This window comes from Capra hircus, chromosome 24 (genome assembly GCF_001704415.2).
Source record: "Capra hircus breed San Clemente chromosome 24, ASM170441v1, whole genome shotgun sequence".
Taxonomy (NCBI): Eukaryota; Metazoa; Chordata; class Mammalia; order Artiodactyla; family Bovidae; genus Capra; species Capra hircus.
In genome coordinates this window covers 48545627-48571206 of record NC_030831.1, presented here as the reverse complement: position 1 = coordinate 48571206, position 25580 = coordinate 48545627, and the positions used below count along the sequence as shown (strand labels likewise).

General features: G+C 51.8%; 1 protein-coding gene across 1 annotated transcript in view; it reads right to left on the bottom strand.

The window, feature by feature from the left end:
- CTIF (cap binding complex dependent translation initiation factor) overlaps positions 1 to 25580 on the bottom strand; it is a 327661-nt gene that overhangs the window by 182401 nt on the left and 119680 nt on the right. Inside the window, 1 exon segment of the mRNA XM_018039521.1 lies at positions 19772 to 19847. Within this exon segment, the coding sequence (XP_017895010.1) occupies positions 19772 to 19847 (76 nt within the window).

The window sequence follows — 25580 nt, the reverse complement described above, 5'->3', positions numbered from 1 at the left end:
TTTCCGGAGTCCCTCAACCCTTTGCCAGTCCACACCCTTGGCTGTCAACTAGGGCAAGATTCTCTGTTCTCCATTTGAGCAAAATAATGGCAAAGAACAAACCCTGCGTGCCCAGTCGCTCAGTCACTCAGTCGTGCCCGACTCTCTGCGACCCTATGGACGGTAGCCCGCGAGGCTCCTCTGTCCATGAGATGCTCCAGGCAAGAACACTGGAGTAGGTTGCTATTTCCTTCTCCAGGGGATCCTCCTGAAACCCAAGGATCGAAACTGCATCTCTGACAGCTGCTGGTCTGAGGACCACACTGTGAGAACCAGGGTCCTGTGGGTTCCAAAGATGAGTAAGATGTTTTCAGCCCCCAGGATCTGGAGTGTGGTGTGCAGGGAGAAGTGTGGGAGACACATGGGCACCCCAGAGATGTGGAGGGCAGTCCTTCTCCAGGGATATATTAAGTGTTCCGAGGAGTCCAGGAGAAGCAAAAAGGAAATTGGTTATCAGAGAGGGCTGCATAGAGAAGGCGACCTTCAAGTCGTCTTTGAAGTATAAGTACGTGGCATGTAGGCGAATGTAGCGGTAAGGACATTTAAGGCAGAAGACCAGGGCTGCTGTGCAGGGTCTATGAACTGGTCACAAGGCTGGAGGACAGGCGGGAAGTCACAGGAGAAAGGCTGGGAGGCCAGCAGGTGCTGGGGACAACGCAAAGTCTGGTTTTCCTATAGGTGGGCGTTACTGAAGGAGTTTTAAGCAGGGCGATAGGACGTTCGGCACGACCTTTACCTTTCTGGGTCTAAGTTTCCTTGTCTGTGTGATGGGGTGTGATGGGCAGAAGGTCTGGGCAGGCCTTTTCCAGCCCCGACATGCTGTGATTCCATGGGGGCAGAGGACAGGGCATGGTGCCATCCGGCCAGTGGCCTCACCCTGCTGGCAGCCCCTTGCAGGCTCAGGCACCCAACAGCCACGCACACATGCTCGTCCTGTCTGTCCATCTGCTGCTTCCAGAACCCTGGCCAGCCTGGGAAGTGGAGGCAGACGACCGGGGGAGTCACACACACTGCTAACCTCCCTGGGCCCGTGCGGACCCCCTCCCCCGCGCCGGCTGGAGAGCCAAGCGGCCTGGGATCGAGCAGCGGCTCACAATGGAAGGAAGAGGGTGTAGGAGGGAGGTCCCCGGGCTGACCCTGGTATTGTTCTCAGGCCAGAAGAAAGCTTCCTCCTGCCTCGCCGTTGCAATGCCAAGAAGGGCCGGCGGGCCAGCCGGGGAGAGTCAGCGCGGCCTGGGGGGCGCCCGCCGTCGGGGCGGCCTGGGAGCCGGGGCCCATTCACCAAGGCCTGCAGGAGAGCACGTAGCCCTGTCCGCCCCCGCCCCGCCCCCGCCCTGCAGCCAGCGGCTGCTCCCAGCGAGAGGACTGGGGCGAACGAAAATAACCGGGTTCCTCCGCCGCCAGGAAGAACAAGACCAGAAATGGCACCCCGGCCAATAAAGAAATAATGGACGCTTCACACCCGCACCAACACCTCCCTCTTCCCCCCGGGCCTCCGCTGCTCCTTCCACCGCCCAGGGACGCGGAGCAGGGAGGCGCTGGACAGAGTGCAACCTCGCTGAGCCAGGACTGGCCCTGGTCCCTGGGACACCCCCGAGATGGCTGGGGTGTTCCAGCAGCCCTGGACACAGCTCCAGGAGTAGATGGAGGGTGGGGCTGCCCGTGGGGTGACCCCCATTCATGCTGAGCTTGGGGACCTCTCCTGGAAAAACTGCTGGGTCACCAGGGTGGCTGTGTGCAGGAGGGTGGCCCTGCCTTTGGGCATGGGGGAGGGCCTGCTCTCAGCTCTGGGCGCCTGGCGCCCCTGTGGCCTCCCCGTCCCAAGCCCCTGTCATTCCAGACCTGAGGAGGGTGCGGGTGGGGCAGCTCTTGCCATCTGTGAGATGTCCTGGGTCCGGCAGGGTTGGAGAGGGAGCCATTTCCAGTCTGGCCTTGCCTGGGCCTGCTACCCACCACCAGTTAGTTCTGCAGCCCTGAAGGCAACACCTTTTCTTTCCTCTCTCGAGATCCACCTTCCTGGCCATCTTTCAAGGCCAGTTTGTGGCCTGTCCCCTCCAGAAAGCACAAGCCCAAGGAGAGCCAGGAAACAACCAGAGAACCTCAAAACTGGCCTCGAACCCAGTCCTCCAAACACCCAAGAAGTCCCTGAGGACAGAGGTGGTCTGATTCACCCAGGAGGTGAAATCTGACCAGGCCATCAAAGAATGGGGAGATTTGACCAAGGGAACGGTAGGGACACTGAAGGGACGTGGGACGGGGTGAGCAAAGGGCGGCTCCACGCGGCGGGGAGGCAGCTGTGCACACGGCCCGAGGTCTACGCGGCACACCGGGCTTCTCTGAGATCTCTGTCTTTGCAGGAGTTGGGGAAACTCAACCAAATCGCTATCGTCTGCCCTCAACTCCCATCCCTGAGGCACAGAAGGGATGTGGGTGGTTCCCAAGCAAGTTTCTTGTCTGTCAAGCTCCCCAGTTCTGTGCTCGCTTCCAGGTGTAACTGGGTCACTTAGTAAGACCGCTGCACACCTGTAGAGTGGTCATCACATGACCTGGTTTATATTCTGAACCCTGGCAAAGCCTTGAGATGAAGTCAAAGTTGAACACCATCCCAGGTTACAGCTGAAGAAATGGGAGCCAGGAGAGAATCACTTTGGATGGATTCCAAGATGCTCTGCACGTGGAACCCAAGGGCTCTCAGATGACAAGAGAATGAACTTCAGGATTTTGTCACCTGTGTTAACTCTCAGGGCTTTTCATTCTATTTAGACTCTAGATTAGTGGTTATTAATCTTCTCCTGTAAAGGGCCAGATGGGATATATTTTAGGCTTTGAAGGTGGTGGGGTCCACATCATACTACTCAACTCTGCCTTGTAACACAAACAACCACAGGCACCGAACCAGTGAATGGGCCTGGCTTTGTGCCAATAAAACTTTATTTGCAGAAACAGGCTGCAGGGCTGAACTTGGTCTGTGGACCACAGTTTGCCAACCCCTCTCTAAGACCCCAACTGTGCCAGCTGTGTTACGGATTCCTGAGACTGTCATGTAAGGGAGACAGATGTTTCTGGGGCCCCTGGAGCCAGAAAACACATGATATCTGCAGTCACTGCCCTCTCTGCCTTCTGCCCCCACCCCAAGACTGTGAGAATCTGGTGCAGACTCAGCCAGTGGCCCGCTTCCCAGGAACTTTCCAAGCAGCCGCCAACAAAACTCTTGAATCCCCCAATAATCTTCTTATAAAAATACTCCCAAACAACAAAAAATAAAAATAGGCTGGCCTCACAGCATGCACAGGTCTAGCTACCTGATGGCCTCAGATAGGAAACCACGGATCGAAGAATTCCTGGTCTCCTCCTTATTGTGTGGGCGCCTATTTTTATCCTGAGGGAGGAAGCACTGTGCGGGGAGGGGTGGTCAGAGACCAGAGGGGGTCTCCAAGGTGAGCCCTCCCCCTCAGAGAGTGAGCAGGGCTTGGGGGAGGCCACTGGAAACCTTTCAGATCAAAACAAAAGTAAAAACACCTCTTCCTCTTGTCAAAGGTGTCAGTAGGGGCTCCTCTCCCCCTCTCCCCACCCCCTCCTCCTTTCTTTCCATTTTTAGTGCCTACAGCAGTAGAGGGGAAAAAAAAGAAAAGATATCCATTTTCTTGTTCTTGCTTATTAAGGAAATGACATTCACCCCTAACTCCCTGTACGTGACTACAGTCGCCTAGAATTAGAAAACGGTTTTCCATCACCTCTTCCTCTCCGTCACTTCTCACAAAGGGGCGCCGGGCTGCCTGAATTCCAACCCCACTCCCCCATTTGTAAGCCGTGTGATTTGGGGCAGGGAGCTGATCAGTCTTCGTGTCTGCAAGATGCTGATAACATAGGGCCTCCACTCCACGGGGTGGCTATGAGAATTCAGAGTTGATGCGTGCAGACACAGAGCTCAGATGGGGCAAGGCTCATGTGTGCCCCTATGAAGGACTGTGGGGGTGCTGGGGGGGGGTCCCCCTGGGGCAGGAGCAAGTCAGGGCTCATTTAGTCATTCACCTGATATCTAATGAGCGCCTGTGCAAGCCCGCAGAGAACGGAACATGCCAGTGGGAGAACGCAGGCAGACCACAGAAATTAAGCAAGTGTGCAATGGGCACTGTGAAGAAAAATTAACTGGGGGCAGGGGGATGGCAGAGATGGAACGGAGTGCTCAGAAAACTTTACTGAGAAGGAGACATCTGGCCAGAGACAACATCAAGGTCAAAGGAGATGAGTAACAGCACAGCCTCCCAGGGATATGTGAGGGAAGTAAGGTAGCAAAAAGAAAGCACCGGCACAGTCCCTGCAGTCCGGAAGGCACTCGGCCAGCGACTGCACTGCGACGCAGTCCCTGCTAGACGCTCATCACAGGGGCAGCGGGAGAATTACACGTCCTGGTTCACTGGAAGGAGCAGCCCTGCATTTAAACTCAGTCCGTCACGACTAAGACAATGCCTCGTCCACAGAAAAGGGCCCAGTTGATCCTGGCGGACTCGGTGAATGAAGTCAGACTGGGACTTCACCCGGGAAGTCACACGGGGAATGAAGTCACCCGTGGGGAGTGAGACGGGGCATGAAGCAGGACTTGGGGAAGAGGGCAGGCGTGAGCTGGCGAAGGGGCGATTTGTTTCAGCATGCCTTTGCTCCTTGGCATCTCAGGGCATTTTAATAATAATCATCCTTATGCCCGTGACTTAGCACATCCTCGACGTTTCCAGAAGACTTGGCCACAGAACTGGCATTGCTCACGGGAATGATAAAAGTCACTCCTTCCTATCTGGAGGGCTGGGAACCCAGCAGCTTCAGTCCAGTGTGGGGCAGTCTGCTTTCCACCAACCCTGGGTCCACACTGCAACAGCGCCACCTGCTGGAGGAACCAGGCTGCTTCCGTGTCTGCCATCCCTTTTACTCCTGCAAGCACTCAAGAGTCCAGGAAGTCTGATCATCATTCTGGGGGGAGGTGATTTTCATTCTGAAAGATCATATCTCTCAGATTTTGGGCAGGGGGTGGGGTGGTTCTCACCCTGACCTAGTCAGGGCCAAGCAGGTAAATGGAGTGCTTAACCCCAAGTCTCACGGTCCCCTTCTCCTGCCCTCTCTCTGGGTCTGATGTGAAGAGAGTACTTCGGCACATCCATGAGGCCAGGAATCCCACTCAACTTAGCCATGTTCCCTGCCCCCTGTGTGCACCACGCTGACCTCACAATGGCGGGCCTACACGTTAAGTACTTTAAACTAGGTCAGTCACCAGAGGATCAGAGCAATGGACCTGACCAGGTCAGGGTGAGCTCAAAATTAATTGCAAACAGTCACAGAATTTAGTTTCAAAATTTCCTAACAGGAAAGCAAAAAGGGAAATAAGCTGGGCTATGCAGTTCCTACTGACAGACAAAAGGCAGCAGATGTAACATTTGTCTGGTAGAGAAGTCAAAGAAAAAACTATCAAAATGTGTCCTTTGAGAAAGCCTTGGGCAAGATAAGAGGTAATTCAACCACAACGTCTTTCCACTGGGGTTTTGTGTAAGATGCGGAAGCATCCAGGGCCGTGTGTGTGGAAGAGAGGCAGTATTTCTGCAGGGCCCCAAGGAGACGCTGAGCAGAAACTGTTAAGTTACCACATCTCAGGGGGAAGGAGCTGGGGGTGGTGTCTGAGCTGAGGTCTTGGGCCAGAGGTGAGGCGAGGGGAGTGAGAGGGGAGACCAGAATCCATTCAGGCTGGATGCCCTTGCCTTCACACTGAACTCAGTCAAGTTTATGGGGCTCCATCGATCCACTCCGGTATTCTTGCCTGAAGAATTCCACAGACAGAGGAGCCTGGCAGGCTACAGTCCATGAGGTCACAAAGAGCTGGAGCAACTATCACACTTTCAACCCACTCAGGACCTGTTTATCCAAGGGCAGAAGTCAGCCCTTTGTGACCCCCGCTGCAGGAGCGGGTGCCTATAGGTGAAGTGGGTGCCTATAAGTGCCTATAGATGAAGCCGTCTGGTGTGGGGAAGACCACCAGTACTCCTCACTTCGTGGGTGAGCAGCCTCCTTGTCTGTGCAGCTGATAGACAGGTGTGCCCTCCTGGGAGCTGCCACGTGTTCCCACAGGTCTGAGGACTGGAGGGGTGGGGATGGGGGTCTCTGGAGGAACGTCAGGCCTGTGCCCAACAAGGGACACTCTGACCAAACAGGTGTTCCTCTCCCCCGTGTGGCTGCCTCATTCACGACCTCATCCTCTCCCTTGTTCCAGGGAGGAGGCCTGAGCCTGGAGGGCCTGGGTCCTTTGGGGGACAGTGCTGAGTGCCACGTTTGCATCACCAACAAGGCAACAAGGCAAGGACACCTTCGGTTGCTGAGGACGAGGGACCTCTTGCTGCAAATGTGTTGGCGGGGCCTCTGGGGCGGCGCGCTGGTGCCCTCTAGTGGGAGCGGATGGCAGTGTGGCCATCTGTGCCTCTTTCTGGCCACACCTGACCTTGGGGCCGCACCTGGAGCATCTGAGCAAACGATGAGGGCCGGAACGCCAACATCACTGTTGACCCAGCGGGCTGGCCAACTCCCTTAGCATCAACAGAGATGCCAAAAATGCAGGCGGGACCGCCTGCCCAGGACTCCATTCTAAGCCCAGGGCTCCCGCCCTGCCCTGTGGCTGCACGGCCTGGAGCCATGAAGGATGTCCCCCAGAATCCAGGTCGCCAAGCTGAGAGCCTCCAGCTGCCCCCTACCCTCATCCTGAATCTGAGCTCTCGGGGGAAAACCCAGCCTCAGCTCACCTGAGGCGGCTGAGTTTGGGGACGCAAAAATCTGGCTGCTGGCTGGCACCCAGCCCAGCTCACTTGCTCCTCCCCTTCGACTATGACTACAGGGAGGCAGGCCCTGGGGATAGTCAACATCACCTTTACGAAAGCATCAGCCTTTACTAACCAACTAAAAATGCCTCTTAAGCGTGGAGAGCTGTGCCTGGGAGACGTGGGTACTGGGACCTACTGTCTTATCTGCTGCCGCAGGTTCTTGTGTGGCTCCAGGGGCCTGAGTCCCAGCAGTGGGGGTTCCTGGACTCCCTTCCACTGTGCAGCTACAGCCAGGCAGGCCATCTGAGGACCAGCCGATAGAGTCCTCGGCTTTGGCTGGAGCGGAGAGCACACAGGCACCCAGGTGTCAGCAGCTGAGCTCTGACCGAGGCACTCCCACCAAGGACCACTCACGTGACACGTGCCATGTGTGACTCCCAGTGAAAGAGACAAGCTGGAGCTCCCGGAGATCAACCGCATGAAGCTGGGGGCCACTGGGGCCCTCAGCTTCTGACTCAGCTGTACTTCCAGGTCCCAGGCTGCAGAGACAGCACAGCCCTGGGGAGGCAGGTGGAGGAGTATGCAGGGAGGGGACCGCACTTCCCCCTGCAGGGTCTCTGACCTGGGCACAGCACCAGCGTTCACTCAGACACTGACAGCTCCGACTCTGCACTGTTATCATCAGAGCACCATCTCATCTCTCTTCTAGACTGGGCCCCTCCTGGGCAACTCTGCTGCTGCTGCTAAGTTGTGTCCGACTCTGTGCGACCCCAGAGACGGCAGCCCACCAGGCTCCTCCGTCCCTGGGATTCTCCAGGCAAGAACACTGGAGTGGGTTGCCATTTCCTTCTCCAATGCATGAAAGTGAAAAGTGAAAGTGAAGTCGCTCAGTCGTGTCAGACCCTCAGCGACCCCATGGACTGCAGCCTACCAGGCTCCTCCGTCCATGGGATTTTCCAGGCAAGAGCACTGGCGTGGGGTGCCACTGCCTTCTCTAATGCAATTCTTTCTCTAAAAGGCTGGTGCAAAGTGCTTGTCCATGAAGATGAGTCAGGCAAGCAAGCGAAGGAGAGAGGAAATCGGGGCAGAAGCAGGCTGTTCACCCCCCTACCTCCTGCTTCCCACCCCCGCCAGCCCCTTTGCTGCTGGGTGGGGTCATGTGTCTGGTTCTGTCCAATGGGCTGTGAGTACAAGTGACACGTCACACCCAGAGCACGACTCTCCAGCTCTCTGTCTCTGCCAGGGTGACCTGGGTGCTGTGGGCTGAGACGGTAGGGCCACAGAATGGGATCTAACTGGAACTCTGGGCCCCCACCTGGGGAAGAAGCTGCCCTATAGAGCAGCTGAATCTGAGTAAGTGAGAAATAAGATCCTGTGTGTGAAACCTCTGAGATTTGGGCATCTGTTTAATATCATGCCATGGCCTAGAGTATTCTAACACAGCAGATGATTGAAAACTCCTGTTTTGTAATGAATAAATAAATAAATAAAAAGACACATGCCCTGGATATCATACCAGCAAGAGCATAACCAGGTTCGTGTCAAAGTTCTGCTGGGAAGTGATGGTAGAAACTCACAGGCAGAGGTGACAGACTGAACATAAAGACAAATGTCTGCCCCATCTTGTGGGTGGGAGAAGTGGCAGGCAAGTGGGCAATGAGCTTCAGGGCAGACTTTTCCCTCCCTCCAACCGTTTTTGTTCCTTCCTGTCTCCAGACCGGGAGAGGAGGCAATAGGCCTCTTTCTGTTATTACTCCTCAAACCCTGGCTTCTGTGTAAGACTACAGGAAGCCCACTCATCTCTGCTCAGGCCCCTGAGTGCTGTGGGTGCGCTAGGAGCCCCTGGCCTATGGGTTGGGCCTTCCCCTCCACTCAGCGATCTTCAGCCGCATGCATGGTGTCTCTGAGATGTATTTGGAAGTGGGAGGTGTTTTTTGGGGGGAGGGCACCATGACTGCTCTCTCCCCAGTGACTGGCTTTCAGTGGCTGAAACCCTAGATGCCTGCACATACTAAACAGGTGCATATAATTAAGATCTGTCCCATCCCAAACGCCAGGCTAGCTGACCCAGGGGCCCCCAGGCCAAACAATGGGACCAGCCGGCCTTGTCTATGAGCGGCTTTGAACACCACTAGGAAAGTTCAGTACTCCTGCCTGGAAAATCCCATGGACGAAGGAGCCTGGAAGGCTGCAGTCTATGGGGTCGCTGAGGGTCTGACACGACTGAGCGACTTCACTTTCACTTTTCACTTTCATGCATTGGAGAAGGACATGGCAACCCACTCCAGTATTCTTGCCTGGAGAATCCCAGGGACAGGGGAGCCTGGTGGGCTGCTGTCTGTGGGGTCACACAGAGTTGGACACGACTGAAGTGACTTAGTAGCGGCAGCATCAGGAAAGTTCAGAAAACAATCTTCCGCACGTGTCCCTATGGGACCTCAGATTCTGCCACCAGGGCTGTATGTTTGGGGATCAGGAAGCCTGATGGACTTGTCCTAAAGGGACCATATGAAATGCAAATACCCCCAAAGAGGGGTCAGGCTGTGAGTACGATCAGCTACAGCTTTTCAACTCCTGTGGATAATTTTGAGAAAACTGTAGATTTTCTGTGATGCTTTAACAAACACAGATTCCTGGGTACAATTCAGTGGGTGTGGTCACAGCCCCCCAGGATGGCCCCCAAGGCCCTCCCCTTCTGATATTCACACCGCTATATAGTTCCTCCCATGTCGTACCAGGGTCGGTCTGTACAATCAACATATAGCAGGTGGCAGGGTGAGTGTGTCAGGTCTGAGCTTAGGTTAGAAAAGAGCAGGGCTGCTGTGCTGGACACTCTCTACTCTCTCACCCATGCTATTTCTACGTCTGTCTGTCTGTCTGTCTGTCTCCCTCCCTCGCCTCCTTCCTCCTCCCTCAGATCTCTTGCTTTGGAGGAGCCATGCCGTGACACTCAAGCAGCTCACGGAGAGGCTCGTGAGGATGAAGCCTTCTGCCAGCATCCAGGGAAGAACCAAGCCCCCTGCCCTCTGCCATGGGAGGGAGCCGCCACGGAAGTGGGTCCGCCAGCCCCAGCCCAGCCTTCTGTTGACTGCAGCCCCATGACACCTGGGTCACAGCTTTGTGAGAAGCCCTGACCCAGAACCACTCGGCTAAAATGCCTTCAGATTCCTGACTCTCAAAAACTGTGTGGTAATAAATGCTTACTGTTTCAGGTTGCTAAATTTTGAGCCATTTATCCAACCAAAAAAAAAAGATACCCCATATCCAAGGGCAAAAGAGAAGCCCCACAAGATGGTATGAGGGGCAAAATCGCGTTTAGAATCAAACCCCATTCCCACCAGAGACACTTGGAGGGCTCAAACAAACCTTGTGTGCACCAGGACCCAGAGACCCCACAGAGACTGAGCCAGAACTGTGTCTGGGTGTCTCCTGTGGAGGCACCGGTCAGCAGTGCCTGCCGCAGGGGCAGGGGCTCTGGGTGCAGCAGACCTGGGTATGGCAAAAGCCTTCTTGGAGGAGGTCGCCATTAACCCCACCATAGAGCCCACAGAACTTACACAGGACTGGGGAGACAGACTCTTGGAGGGCACAAACAGAACCTTGTGTGCACGAGGACCCAGGAGAAAGGAGCAGTGACCCCACAAGGGACTGACCCGGACTTGCCCGTGAGTGTCCAGGAGGCTCTGGCAGAGGCGTGGGTCAATGGTGGCCTGCTGCAGGGTCGGGGCACTGAGTGCAGCAGTGCACGCGTGGGACCTTTTGAAGGACCCTTATCTTCATTACCTGAACCACAGTTTGGCCTCAGGTCAAGCAACATGGAGGGAACACAGCCCCGCCCATCAACAGAAAATTGGGTTAAAAATTTACTGAGCATGGTCCTGCCCATCAGAACAAGACCGTTTCACCCTCAGTCTCTCCCATCAGGAAGCTTCCATAAGCCTCTTATTCTTATCCGTTAGAGGGCCAACAGAATGAAAACCACAATCACGGAAAACTAATCAAATTGATCACAGGGACCACAGCCTTGTCTAACTCAGTGAAACTATGAGCCATGATGTGTAGGGCCACCTAAGACAGATGGGTCACAGTGGAGAGTTCTGACAAAACGTGGTCCACTGGAGAAGGGAATGGCAAACCACTTCAGTGTTCTTGCCTTGAGAACCCCATGAACACTATGAAAAGACAAGAAGGTAAGTCAATATGCTACTGGAGATCAGTGGAGAAATAACTCCAGAAAGAATGAAGAGACAGAGCCAAAGCAAAAACAACACCCAGTTGTGGATGTGACTGGTGATGGAAGTAAAGTCTGATGCTGTAAAGAGCAATATTGCATAGGAACCTGGAATGTTAGGTCCATGAATCAAGGCAAATTGGAAGGGGTCAAACAGGAGACGGCAAGAGTGAACATAGACATTCTAGGAATCAGTGAACTAAAATGGGCTGGAATGGGTAAATTTAACTCAGATGACCTCTACTACTGCAGGCAAGAATCCCTCAGAAAAAATGGAGAAGCCATCATAGTCAACAAAAGAGTCCGAAATGCAGTACTTGGACGCAATATTAAAAATGACAGAATGATCTCTGTTTGTTTCCAAGGTAAACCATTCAATATCACAGTTATCCAAGTCTATGCCCCAACCAGTAATGCTGAAGAAGCTGAAGTTGAAGGGTTCTATGAAGACCTACAAGACCATCTAGAACTAACACCCAAAAAAGATGTCCTTTTCATTATAGGGGACTGGAATGCAACAGTAGGAAGTCAAGAGATACCTGTAGTAACAGGCAAATTTAGCCTTGAAGTACAAAATGAAGCAGGCCAAAGGCTAACAGAGTTTTGCCAAGAGAATGCAACAGTCATAGCAAACACCCCCTTCCAACAACACAAAAGACAACTCTACTCATGGGCATCACCAGGTGGTAAACACTGAAATCAGACTGATCACATTCTTTGCAGCCAAAGATGGAGAAGCTATATACAGTCAGCAAAAACAAGACCAGGAGCTGACTGTGGCTTAGATCATGAACTCCTTATTGCCAAATTCAGACTTTAATCGAAGAAAGTGGGGAAAACCACTAGACAATTCAGGTATGACCTAAATCAAATCCCTTGCGATTATACAGTGGAAGTGACAAGTAGAGTCAAGGGATTCGATCTGATAGACAGAGTGCCTGAAGAACTATGGACGGAGGTTCGTGATACTGTACAGGAGGCAGTGATCAAGACCCTCCCCAAGAAAAAGAAATGCAAAAAGGCAAAATGGCTGTCTGAGGAGGCCTTACAAATAGCTGAGAAAAGAAAAGACGCAAAAGGCAAAGGAGAAAAGGAAAGATATACCCATTTGAATGCAGAGTTCCAAAGAATAGCAAGGAGAGGTAAGAAAGCCTTTCTCAGTGATCAATACAAAGAAATAGAGGAAAACAACAGAATGGGAAAGACAAGAGATTTCTTCAAGAAAATTAGAGATACCAAGGGAACATGCCAAGCAAAGATGGGCACAATAAAGGACAGAAATGGTAGGGACCTAACAGAAGCAGAAGATATTAAGAAGAGGTGGCAAGAATACACGGAAAAAAAAAAAGCGATCTTCACGACCCAGATAATCACGATGGTGTGATCACTCACCTAGAGCCAGACATCCTGGAATGCGAAGTCAGGTGGCCCTTAGGAAGCATCACTATGAACAAAGCTAGTGGAAGTGATGGAATTCCAGTTGAGCTGTTTCAAATCCTGAAAGATGATGCCACGAAAGTGCTGCTCTCAGTATGCCAGCAAATCTAGAAAACTCAGCAGTGGCCACAGGACTGGAAAAGGGCAGCTTTCATTCCAATCCCAAAGAAAGGCAATGCCAAAGAATGCTCAAACTACCGCACAATTGCACTCATCTCACACGCTAGTAAAGTAATGCTCAAAATTCTCCAAGCCAGGCTTCAATAGCACACGAACTGTGAACTTCCAGACGTTCAAGCTGGTTTTAGAAAAGGCAGAGGAACCAGAGATCAAATTGCCAACATCCGTTGGATCATTGAAAAAGCAAGAGAGTTCCAGAAAAACATCTATTTCTGCTTTATTGACTATGCCAAGCCTTTGGCTGTGAGGATCACAAGAAATTGTGGAAAATTCTTAAAAAGATGGGACTACCAGACCTCCTGACCTGCCTTCTGAGAAATCTGTATGCAGGTCAGGAAGCAACAGTTAGAACTGGACATGGAACAACAGACTGGTTCCAAATCGGGAAACGAATATGTCAAGGCTGAATATTGTCACCCTGCTTATTTAACTTCTATGCAGAGTACATCATGAGAAATGCTGGGCTGGATGAAACACAAGCCGGAATCAAGAGTGTCTGGAGAAATATCAATAACCGCAGATATGCAGATGACACCACCCTTATGGCAGAAAGTGAAGAAGAACTAGAGCCTCTAGATGAAAGTGAAAGAGAAGAGTGAAAAAGCTGGCTTAAAACTCAACATTCAGAAAACGAAGATCATGGCATCTGGTCCCATCACTTCATGGGAAATAGATGGGGAAACAGTGGAAACAGTGAAAGACTTTATTTTTTCGGGCTCCAAAATCATTGCAGATGGTGACTGCAGCCATGAAATTAAAAGACACTTACTCCTTAGAAGGAAAGTTATAACCAACCTAGATAGCATATTGAAAAGCAGAGACATTATTTTACCAACAAAGGTCCGTCTAGTCAAAGCTATGGTTTTTCCAGTGGTCATGTATGGATGTGAGAGTTGGACCATAAAGAAAGCTGAGTGCGGAAGAATTGATGCTTTTGAACTGTGGTGTTGGAGAAGACTCCCCTTGGACTGCAAGAAGATCCAACCAGTCCATCTTAAAGGAAATCAGTCCTGAATATTCACTGGAAGGACTGATGCTGAAACTGAAACTCCAACACTTTGGCCACCTGATGCGAAGAGCTGACTCATTGGAAAAGACCCTGATGCTGGGAAAGATTGAAGGCAGGAGGAGAAGGGGATGACACAGGATGAGATGGTTGGATGGTATCACTGACTCGATGGACATGAGTTTGAGTAAGCTCAGGGAGTTCATGATGGACAGGGAGGCCTGGCGTGCTGCAGTCCATGGGGTCGCAAAGAGTCGGACATAACTGAGCGACTGGACTGAACTGAACTGATTACACAGCAGTAGATAACTTGGTTTCCCTGGTGACTCAAATGGTAAAGAATCTGCCTGCAATGCAGGAGACCCGAGTTCAATCCCAGGATTGGGAAGATCCCCTGGAGAAGAGAATGACAACCCACTCCAGTATTCTTGACTGAAGAATTCCATGAACAGAGGACCATGATGGTCTACAGTCCATGGGGTCAAGAAGAGTCGGACACGACTGACCGACTAACACTTTCGCTTTCAAAAGATAATACAGTGGATCTAGGTTAAGACCCAGAAAGCCGCTCAGAGACTTAAATGTTGGTGGTTTCCTGGGGGCAAAGCAGGTTCAGGGTGTGTGTGGTGTGGGTGACGTGTGTGGTGTATGGTGTGTGTCTGTGTGTGTGTGTGGTGTAGGTAAGTTGTGGTGTGTGGTGTGGGTGATGTGTGTGTGTGTGTGTGGCGTAGGTAAGTTGTGGTGTGTGGTGTGGGTGATGTGTGTGTGTGTGTGTGGTATAGGTAAGTTGTGGTGTGTGGTGTAGGTGATGTGTGTATGTGTGGTGGTAGGTGGTGTGGTGGGGTGATGTGTGGTGTGTGTGGCGTAGGTAAGTTGTGGCGTGTGGTGTGGGTGATGTGTGTGTGTGTGTGGCATAGGTAAGTTGTGTGTGGTGTGGTGGTGTGTGGGGTGATGTGTGTGTGTGTGTGTGTGTGTGTGTGTGTGGCGCAGGTAAGTTGTGGTGGGTGGTGTAGGTGATGTGTGTGTGTGTGTGTGTGTGTGTGTGTGGCGTAGGTAAGTTGTGGTGTGTGGTGTGGGTGATGTGTGTGTGTGTGTGATGTAGGTAAGTTGTGGTGTGTGGTGTGGGTGATGTGTGTGTGTGTGTGGTATAGGTAAGTTGTGGTATGTGGTGTGGGTGATGTGTGTGTGTGTGTGTGTGTGTGTGTGGCGTAGGTAAGTTGTGGTGTGTGGTGTGGGTGATGTGTGTGTTTGTGACGTAGGTAAGTTGTGGTGGGTGGTGTGGGTGGTGTGTGTGTGTGTGTGTGTGGCATAGGTAAGTTGTGGTGTGTGTGTGCGTGTGTGTGTGTGGTGTAGGTAAGTTGTGGTGTGTGGTGCGGGTGATGTGTGTGTGTGTGGTGTAGGTAAGTTCCAAGTATCAAAGCCTATCCACTGTGTGGATCGTGACTCGCAGTGGAGACGAGAGGTGAAGACCTCCACCCCGGCACCTCTAAGGGCTTATATCCCACAGGGCCCTGGAGACCAAGAATGCTTGCTGATGGATTGTTCCTGAGAGAGGGTAAACCCTAGGATACGAAACCTGAGTGAGACCTTGGTCTGATGATTTTTAAAATCTGCTTAGTAGGGAGCCATTTCTTCAAATGAAACCATTCATGGAAGACTCACTTAGAGACACAGGCAGAGCCGTTCTGGGTGGGGCTGAGCGGGGGTCCCTTGAAGCCTGCTTCTTCAGCTGCCCCACTCCCCTGACCAGCAGAGCCCCTGAGACAGCTCTGGAAAACCCCAGAGCTTTACAGTCTGCAAACCTCTGATCTAATCCAACTGCATCATTTTACTGGTGAGTAAACCAAGGCCCACGGAGGAAAGGTCACGCGGCACGTCTGTGGCGGACGCTTCCAAAGTGAGTCTCGTGACCTCTGATGCAACGTATCTGCTCTCCGTGGCAGGCCACCCAGGACAAATGCACATGCTGGGCGGGGGGACAGGAAATTGCTCCCTCTCCCACCTCCTAACAAAGGCGGCCCCACAGCCTATCCACCAGCAGAGGGAGCCCCTCCCACGAGCCAGGCAGGGCAGACAGTGCTTCCTGTGAATTCACTTGCTCAACCTCCTGGACAACCCCAGGAAGTCCACTCTCATCGTCCTGTTGTACACAGGAGCAAACAGGCAGAGCAGGCCAAGTAACTAGCCCGACTCCTTGGCTACGCAGTGGCGTGGCCAGGATTCCATGAGGTCCAGGCACCAAGCCCTTCACCTCTGCATCCGCTGCACCTCTCCTTCCCCAAGTAAGGGCCCAGCTCTCCTCTCCATTCTAGGAGGACTGCGAGGCCCTCCACTGCACTCCCCAAGGAGCTGGCAAATAGTCCCTCAACAGGAGGTGCGGTCACACCTGTAACTTCCAGGATGCCCCAGGCCTCTGGCTCAAAGGCCACTGAGGGGTCAGTCAACACTTCTCCCATGGAAGGGGGTGCTCCTCACCTACACCAGTGCCTTGAAAATGTATTTTTTCTACCAATAATGGGCACTGTAGGCATTTAGGAACAGTGATAAAGCAGCGATTTCTGAGTATTTTACCTTTTGTCTTTGGCACCAGGGTTAGCTTTATATTAACCATGAGAATTGAGTACAGATCCGCCAGAGTACATTTCATTACAGCAGAGGGAATTTCATTAGCAGTTACTCTGTGCCTCTGACCTACACACCACATCCTAGGCCCTACTCATTAGTTCTCTTTCAAACACAGGAAAGTGACTCAGTCTTAGGCTGAGCAAAATCAGTACACAGAGCATCCCCACCCCATCCCCATCCTCCTCACTCGGACTCCCTGACTGCTAAGACCGCACCACGTCTGCTCCCTCCTTCTATCTGTGGATCCACATACTCATCATGACTCATCTTTTTCTAAACCATTCAAGGACATATTGCAGACATGAGATCACATATCCTTCAAATTATCATAGTGAGTGTTTCTCAAAAACACTCATCCATCTAATGGTTGCATAGCCCCCTAAGTCAGGACACTTCTGTCTAAGAAACAGTACTGTCACAGACCCCGATTCACATTCTTCCACTGTCCAACAAGGTCTCTATTTCTTTTTTGGTCCAGGATCTCAGAAAGGAACACACATTGCATTTTGGTGTCTGCCGCTTCAGTTCCCTCTACTCTTGAAGACCCCGCAGTCTTTCTCTGTCTTTCATATCCAAGCAGTTTTAAAGGATGGCCCTTCTATTTGGTTCCTCGGGACCAGACGCAGACTGTATTTTCTTGGCAGGAAAACCCCAGGAATGATGCTGGGCTTTCTCTGTGCAGCACGTCAGGGGCACAAGGTATCCACCCTTCCCACACTAATAATGCTAATTCTGATTGCCTGGTCAGGCTGGAGCCTGACAGGTTTCTCCACCGTAAAGTCACCACACTTTCCCTTATAATGAGGTAACCCCATGCATGCCCCAGTCTGGTGCCTGGTGAGTTTCCAGTCTACTAGGCAGGGAGGAGTCCAAACAGAGTCCCACAGTCTCAATAAGTTAAGGGGACAGACCAAAATTCAGGGAGTGCAAGGCCACCAGAATTTGCAAGGTGGAGAACCAGAGAGGATAAAACTGACCACAGAGTAAAACCCAGAAATTGTAGGCACTTGAGTCTTTAGCTAAGCTCAAATTTCACGCATGTGTAAGGAAACTTCCAGGGCTGGTTGAAAAGCTACCTGCAGAGAATTGACGGAATAATCCCCTAAGATCAGACGTGGCTGGAAGGAGTCTGTATTCCCAGCCAACATGGTGGAAATGCCTCCTAGGACATAAGGCACCAAGTGGCAACTTCAGAAGACTATTGCCTGAGCAAAATCTGCTTGAAAGGTTTCACACCTAACGAAGCTTAGAAAGCAAGCCTTTAAAGGATCAAACTCTATTCTATCGAACTGTATTCTGCAATAAAGGTCAAAATCTTTTAACAAATAATAATAATAATGTGAAATTCCTAGTATATTGCATCTAATATAAAATTACCAAGCATGTAAGGAAAAATATGCCCCATACTCAAGAGAAAAATCAATTAACAGAAACAGACTATGAAACATCATGGATGGCAGAATTAGTAGAGGGTATTAAAACAGCTACAATCAAATATTCCATATGCCCAAGAAGATACAAGAAAGCATGAGCATGAAGAGGACAGAAATAAAAGATAAATACAAAAAAATCCACAATGAACTTCTAGAGATGACCCATATAATGTCCGAGATGAAACGTACACAGGGCAGGATTAACAGTAGATTAGACACTACAAGAAAAGCTTAGTGAACTTGAAGACAGAGCAATAGAAACTCTCCAAAATGAAACAGAGAAAAAGACTAAAAAATAAGTGCACGACTTCTCTGTTGGTCCAGGAGTTAAGAATCCATCTGCCAGGGCTGGTGCCCTGGGATGATCCGGAGGGATGGCACGGGGAAGGAGGTGGGCGGGGGTTCAGGATGGGGAACATGTGTATGCCCGTGGCGGATTCATATTGATGTGTGGCAGAACCAGTACAATATTATAAAGTAATTAGCCTCCAGTTAAAATAAATAAATTTAAATTTAAAAAAAAGCAAAAAAACCCCCAAAGAATCCATCTGCCAAAGCAGGGGACATGGGTCCAATCCCTGGTCCAGGAAGATCCCACATGCTGGGGGGTAACTAAACACACCTGCAACGACTCTACTGAGCCCATGCTCTAGACCCCGTGTACAGCAGCAGCACGGCTAGAGAGCGGCCACCACCCGCCACAACTAGAGAGAGCCTGTGCTTTCACAACAGTGAAGACCCAGCGCAGCCATAAGTAAATAAATTTAAAATAGCGTGACACATTAAAAAAAATAAGCAGAGTTTCGGTGAGCCACGGGAAAATATGAAGAAGCATGCCATGCATATAATTGGAATTACAGCGGGTGGGTGGGTTCCAGTGGAAGTGAGGAGAATAATGGTTGACATGTTTCCAAATTTGATGAATGCTATGAACCTACAGATCCAAGAAGCTCAATAAAGCCCGAGTGATTTGAAAAGAGCCTGATGCTGGGGAATGATTGAAGGCAGGAGGCAAAGGGGACGACAGAGGATGAGATGGTTGGATCGCATCACCGACTCAGTGGACATGAGTTTGAGTAAGCTCTGGGCGTTGGTGAGTTGGTGATGGACAGGGAAGCCTGGCATGCTGCAGTCCATGGGGTCGCAAAGAGTTGGACACGACTGAGGGACTGAACTGAACTGATACAAACACAAGGAAAAACGAGCCCAAGTCACATCTTAGTCAGATTGCTGAGGCCGTGAGTATACATTCTATTGCCTCCCATTAAGAGGCCCATAATCACTCAGCAGCAAAGTGGGAAAGAATCAAATGGAGAGGGAAGAGAAGAATGGGTGCAGGCGACGTACCAAGACTGACTCAGACGAGAGCAGGCAAGGGCGGCGTGGCGTGTGCATGGCAGGCCACCCCGGAGCCCGGCCACCCAGCTCCTCCTCTTCTCTGCAAGAGGTCTCGCCTCTTTCCCAGAAGCAGCTACACTCCTACTGTGTCTGCCCAAAGCCCAGCACCAGAAGCCTCTAGGGACCTGGATTCACTGTCTCTATGCCAAGTGAGTCCTTTTGTTCTGGAGCCTGGCCCCATTCAGGAAAAGGAGTCCAATCAATGACAAAATCAGCAAGTGCAGCAGACATTTGGAGGCTAGTCGGACAAGTCCACTGTTCACAGAGGCCTAAAAATAGCCCTGACCACATTGGAAACCGAAGCAGCCCTGCCAGTTCCACCAGAACACTGCAGTTTGCCTCACCTCAGAGGTTTCAGGTCAAGGGACGAAAACTTCCCAGTTTGCTGGGCTGCAGGGCACCGGCCATTTCATCCATCCTCCCCCAGCATCTGAGCGCAGGCTGCCACAACACATCCCCATGGGACGCTCTGTACCAAGGTGGGTACCCGCCCCGGCCCACCTACCGTTGCAGTACATCCAGCTATACCCTGCAAGAGGCAGGGCCCAGTGGCTGTGGCTGGCCCTGTCTAGGCTGAGGGCTGGGGCGGGGGTGGGGGGGCTGTTGGAGACACTGCCCCTGCACCTACCTGCCAGGCCGGGAGGACCTTCTCGATGTCGTTCAGGTTGATTCCGTCCCCATCTTCCAGCTTCCCTTTTCCACACCTGGGCCAGAAAAGACATAAGGGCATTGAAAGGGCAGCTCACTCAAGCATCGCGTCCCAGCCCAGCAAGGAGGAAGAGCAGAGATGAGCGGGAGAGACCTGGTCCTGCCCTGCTCAAGGCTGCAGAACCAGCCCTGTCCCGCCTGGAAGAGACAGCACCCTCCTCCCTCAGGCCTGGGGACACAGACCTTCCTTGAGGACAAAGGACTGGATGCAGGCAAGAATGTGGGGCCTGGGGGTGGGGTGGGGGGCACTAACATGACGTCCCGCCCCTAGGGAGGTGAAGGGTACCAGAGTTCCCCTTGATCTTTCCAGACAAAGATGATGAACTCCTTGCTGATGAATGTCCCAAAGTGTATGTGCATCGCAGATCCTGCAGAGCCCATCATCCTGCCCAGTTACACCAACGGGAAAGCAAGTGAAAAGAGAGACTGAGCAACTTTCTTGAGGTCACACAGGCCCCCATTCGGCTTCCTCCCTCCTGGGCCTGCCTCTGGGCCAGTACAGCAATCCTGTTTTGTCTGCACGTCTGCTGTGGGCGGGCACACCTCCAGGCTAGAGGTGCTGGCCCGGATTCACTGGCATATGTCCCTGTCGTCCCCATCAGGTGTAGACTCTGGAACCGGACTTCAGGAGTTGGAGCCCCAACAGCATCGCTTACTAACTGGGAAATGCTGCACAAGTCACGGTCTCTCTCTGTACCTAAGTTCTCGCATTAGTAAAATGGGGATAATTACTAAGTCCTGAAAGATGATGCTGTGAAAGTGCTGCACTCAATATGCCAGCAAATTGGAAAACTCAGCAGTGGCCACAGGACTGGAAAAGGTCAGTTTTCATTCCAGTCCCAAAGAAAGGCAATGCCAAAGAATGCTCAAACTACTGCACAATTGCACTCATCTCACACGCTAGTAAAGTAATGCTCAAAATTCTCCAATCCAGGCTTCAGCAATTCATGAACCGTGAACTTCCAGATGTTCAAGCTGGTTTTAGAAAAAGGAAAAGGAAACAGAGATCAAATTGCCAATCCGCTGGATCATCGAAAAAGCAAGAGAGTTCCAGAAAAATATCTATTTCTGCTTTCTTGACTATGCCAAAGCCTTTGACTGTGTGGATCACAATAAACTGTGGACAATTCTGAGAGAGATGGGAATACCAGACCACCTGACCTGCCTCTTGAGAAACCTATATGCAGGTCAGGAAGCAACAGTTAGAACTGAACATGGAACAACAGACTGGTTCCAAATAGGAAAAGGAGTATGTCAAAGCTGTATATTGTCACCCTGCTTGTTTAACTTCTATGCAGAGTACATCATGAGAAACGCTGGGCTGGAAGAAGCACAGGCTGGAATCAAGATTGCCGGGAGAAATATCAATAACCTGAGATATGCAGATGACACCACCCTTAAGGCAGAAAGCAAAGAGGAACTAAAGAGCTTCTTGATGAAAGTGAAAGAGAAGAGTGAAAAAGCTGGCTTAAAACTCAACATTCGGAAAACGAAGATCATGGCATCTGGTCCCATCACTTCATGGGAAATAGATGGGGAAACAGTGGAAACAGTGTCAGACTTTATTTTTTGGGGCTCCAAAATCACTGCAGATGGTGACTACAGCCATGAAATTAAAAGACGCTTGCTCCTTGGAAGGAAAGTTATGACCAACCTAGATAGCATATTGAAAAGCAGAGACATTATTTTGCCAACAAAGGTCCATCTAGTCAAGGCTATGGTTTTTCCAGGTGTCATGTATGGATGAGAGAGTTGGACTGTGAAGAAAGCTGAGTGCTGAAGAATTGATGCTTTTGAACTGTGGTGTTGGAGAAGACTCTTGAGAGTCCCTTGGACTGCAAGAAGATCCAACCAGTCCATTCTAAGGGAGATCAGTCCTGGGTGTTCTTTGGAAGGAATGATGCTAAAGCTGAAGCTCCAATACTCTGGCCACCTCATGCAAAGAGTTGACTCATTGGAAAAGACTTTGATGCTGGGAGGGATTGGGGGCAGGAGGAGAAGGGGACGACAGAGGATGAGATGGCTGGATGGCATCACTGACTCAATGGACGTGAGTTTGAGTGAACTCCGGGAGTTGGTGATAGACAGGGAGGCCTGGCGTGCTGGGATTCATGGGGTCGCAAAGAGTCTGACACGACTGAGCGACTGAACTGAACTGAACATCATAGGGCAGTTGGAGGATTAAATTAGTTAATATACGGAAGTGCTTAGAACTGTGGTCAGCATTCAGTAAACACTATTATAAATGTACCTGCAGAGAATATATTGTAACAGTAAATGCAGGCAATAATAAAGTAAAATTATAATAAAATAACAAGGTGAAAATATTAGTGCTACTAGGAATACTGCTACCACTATTACTGTCCTTGTTATTGTTACTGGGGAAACTAACTGACAGCACAGATTCTGGAGCCAACACAGCCTCATGCAAGTTACTCAGTTTTTCCGCAAGTTTATCATCCTTTGAAGTGCAAATAACAATAGTTCTTACCTCCTGAAGCTGTGCTGAGTTTAGACGATGGGCAGCAAGCAGTTACACTAGGATTGGTGTATGCTCAGAGCCTAGTGAGTGTTAGTCACTACTTCTGCAGTTATTTTCTCACAGTCGTGTCTGACTCTTTGCAACCCGGTAGACTGTAGCCCACCAAGCTCCTCTGTCCACGGGATTTCCCAGGTAAGGATACTGGAGTGGGTTGCCATTTCCTTCCCCCGGCGATCCTCCCCACCCAGGGATTGAACCCAAACCTTCTGTACTGGAGGGCAGTTTCTTTACTACCACTGAGCCACCAGAGAAATGTATTATTATTAGCCCAGGTTGTGGCAAGAGCTGCCCAATGGGCTGGTGGCAGCATTTTCCAGCTGCAGTTAATGCGCCTCTCAAGTTTCAGAGTAATCAGTTTATTTCATCAAATATTTTCACAGAATCTCTTGTGTTTGGGGATCTGCCGACCTTTCTTGGGGTCGTGGAAAATAAATCCCACGTGGTTCCTGCCCTCAGATGGCTCACAGGAGTCCTCAACTCGGACTAAGAGGGCGCTGAGCCTGAGGACCAGCAGGGGGCAGCACGAGATAAGCGAAGCGAAGCGAAGCGCCGTCGCTCAGTCGTGTCCGACTCTTTGCGACCCCATGGACTGTAGCCCAAAGTCCTACGGACTGAGGAGCCCTGGATCCCCAAGGGAAACCGTGGCTGCAAAACCCACTAGGGCTTGGGGGAAGTCAGGGGGAACGGGGCGGGGGTATGATCGACGCTTCCTTCAACACACGCTTCTGTCCTTGGGGGCTCTGTCTCGGGCTGGGCCCTCGGGGTCACAGGCGGGCAGCAAGAGCAGGGTGAGAGCAGCGGAGCTCAGAGGAGCAGCACCCAGGGCGGCCCGGGGCGGAGGGAGCGGAGCTGGGAGGGGAGCTGGCCCAGCAGAGCATCTGGGAGAACGTCCCAGGCAGAGGCCTGGAGCGAAACACCGCGCAGCCAGCAAGAAGGCCCGGGTTCTAGCGGGAGGTGGGTGGGGGGCAAGCGTGGGACCCAGGGGCAAGAGGAATCGCAGGGCCCGCTCTGGAAGCACAGCGCGGGTTCCGCCGGTGCAGCTGGGGTGGGAGAGGGGTGTAAGGGGACTTTCTTGCCCCTTCCGGCCCCACCCTAGTGGTGATGGTGCAGGACTGCAGAGCTGGAGAGAGGTCTGGAGACATGCCTTTCAGCTAACAAATCTGCCTGGTAGAAACAGGCTGGCCCGCAAAGGAACCGACTGCTTGAAGTCACCTGTGTTCCCTGTGAGTCCTGGCAGCCGGAAGGAGGGAAGCGGAGATTCTGGCCGGCGGGAATGGCTGACCCCTCCACCCCCAGGTCACGTGCACAGGGACCGCACCTCTGACTCCAGCCCCCCTCAGACACTTGCCTAGCTTGCCTGGGCCCTTTATTTCCACATCAGCAGCCTCTAGGGTCCAATCAGCAGGAAGGGCTGCTGTCTCCCTAGGTCTAGGGCCCAGAACCCCCTGGAGGGCCAGGCAGGTTGGAGGAGGTCTTAAGGTGGCTACAGATCAGCTGAGTCACTGCTGCCAACAGGGTTTCCAAGGCAACAGCCTTCTCTGATTTCTGTCCCTCCATGGAAACGCGGGCTGTGGGAAGCCTTGGCAACCGGGTGGTACCCTACTTCCAAGGGCTGCTGCAGAGGCTGGGTATGTCAAGTGCATCCCCAGTACTGCCAGACCCTAAGGAGGAACATGGCTCTTGGCTCAGCCACAAGGTGGCCACAGGGCGCTGCACCCAAACTCCCCAGCCACACAAGAGAGATGGGATTTGGCCAGAGAGCCAGTGGTAAAGAATCCGCCTGCCAATGCAGGAGACCCAAGAGACGCAGGTTCGCTCCCTGGGTCAGGAAGATCCCCTTGAGGAGGAAATGGCAACTCACTCCAGTATTCTTGCCTGGGAAATCCCATGGACAGAGGAGCCTGGTGGGCTACAGTACATGGGCCAAAGGGTCGGACATGACAGAGCGTGCGTGCACACACACCCACACACCTCCCAGGTGTCACACACATACACACCCCCCAGGTGTCACACACACACACCAGGTGTCACACACACACACACGGTGTCACACACACACACACACACACACACACACACACACACACACCCCATGTGTCTGGTGAGGGGTGGGGAGACTGTCAGCAAATCTGGGCGGCTCCTCCCAGTGAGTAAGCCTGGTGATGAGTGGGTGTGGCCAGTTCCTCCAGATCCAGAAGGGACAAGGACCCTCAGCAATAGGGGAACCTTTCTCTCCCTGGACAGTCATTTGTTACTGCTGCCAAACTGTAGTTTGTTAGGATGTTAATTTGCATGAACTGGTGTAGACACCTTCAGAAAACCTGGCTTCACCACTCGATCCCCACTAGACAGCCTCAGTCCGTGAGGCAGTGTCATCACTTCTGTCCTCTGGGCCTCAGTTTCCCCAGCGGTTTCACCGTCCATGTGCTCCCAGGGGAAAGAGGAGAGACAGGCGCGTCCCAGGGAAACGCCACCTCTCTCGGAAGCCTTCCCCAGACTGTGCATCAGTCCTCTTCACCGCTGGCTTCTCTGCCCCGCTCTGCATTTACTTTATTTAACTCGCACCTGGCCCTTAGTTTACACTGTGTACTCTGAGTGTGTACACACAGTCTCAAGTATGAATGGGCTCATGTCTCCTTTTAACGGTAGAGTGGATAAAAATACTTCTGGGAAGGGGCCGTATGGTATACTGTGTGTGTTCCTCACCATCTGGGGACTCAGCCAGCTTTGTGACCAGGCTTCAGAGGTGCAAACTACTCCTTCCTTTCCCAAGGCACACTGCAAGCTCCAACTGGCCCACACTTCAGGGAAGGCAGGAGCATCACTTCTGCAGAAAAACAGCTCCTGAACTTGACCTGGGCAAAGGTCAGTTCAGTTCAGTTCAGTTGCTCAGTCATGTCCAACTCTTTGTAACCCCGTGAGCTGCAGCACGCCAGGCCTCCCTGTCCATCACCAGCTCACAGAGCCTACCCAAACTCATGTCCATTGAGTCAGTGATGCCATCCAACCATCTCATCCTCTGTCGTCCCCTTCTCCTTCTGCCCTCAATCTTTCCCAGCATCAGGGACTTTTCCAATGAGTCAGCTCTTCGCATCAGGTGGCCAAAGTACTGGAGTTTCAGCTTCAGCATCAGTCCTTCCAATGAACATCCAGGACTGATCTCCTTTAAGATGGACTGGTTAGATCT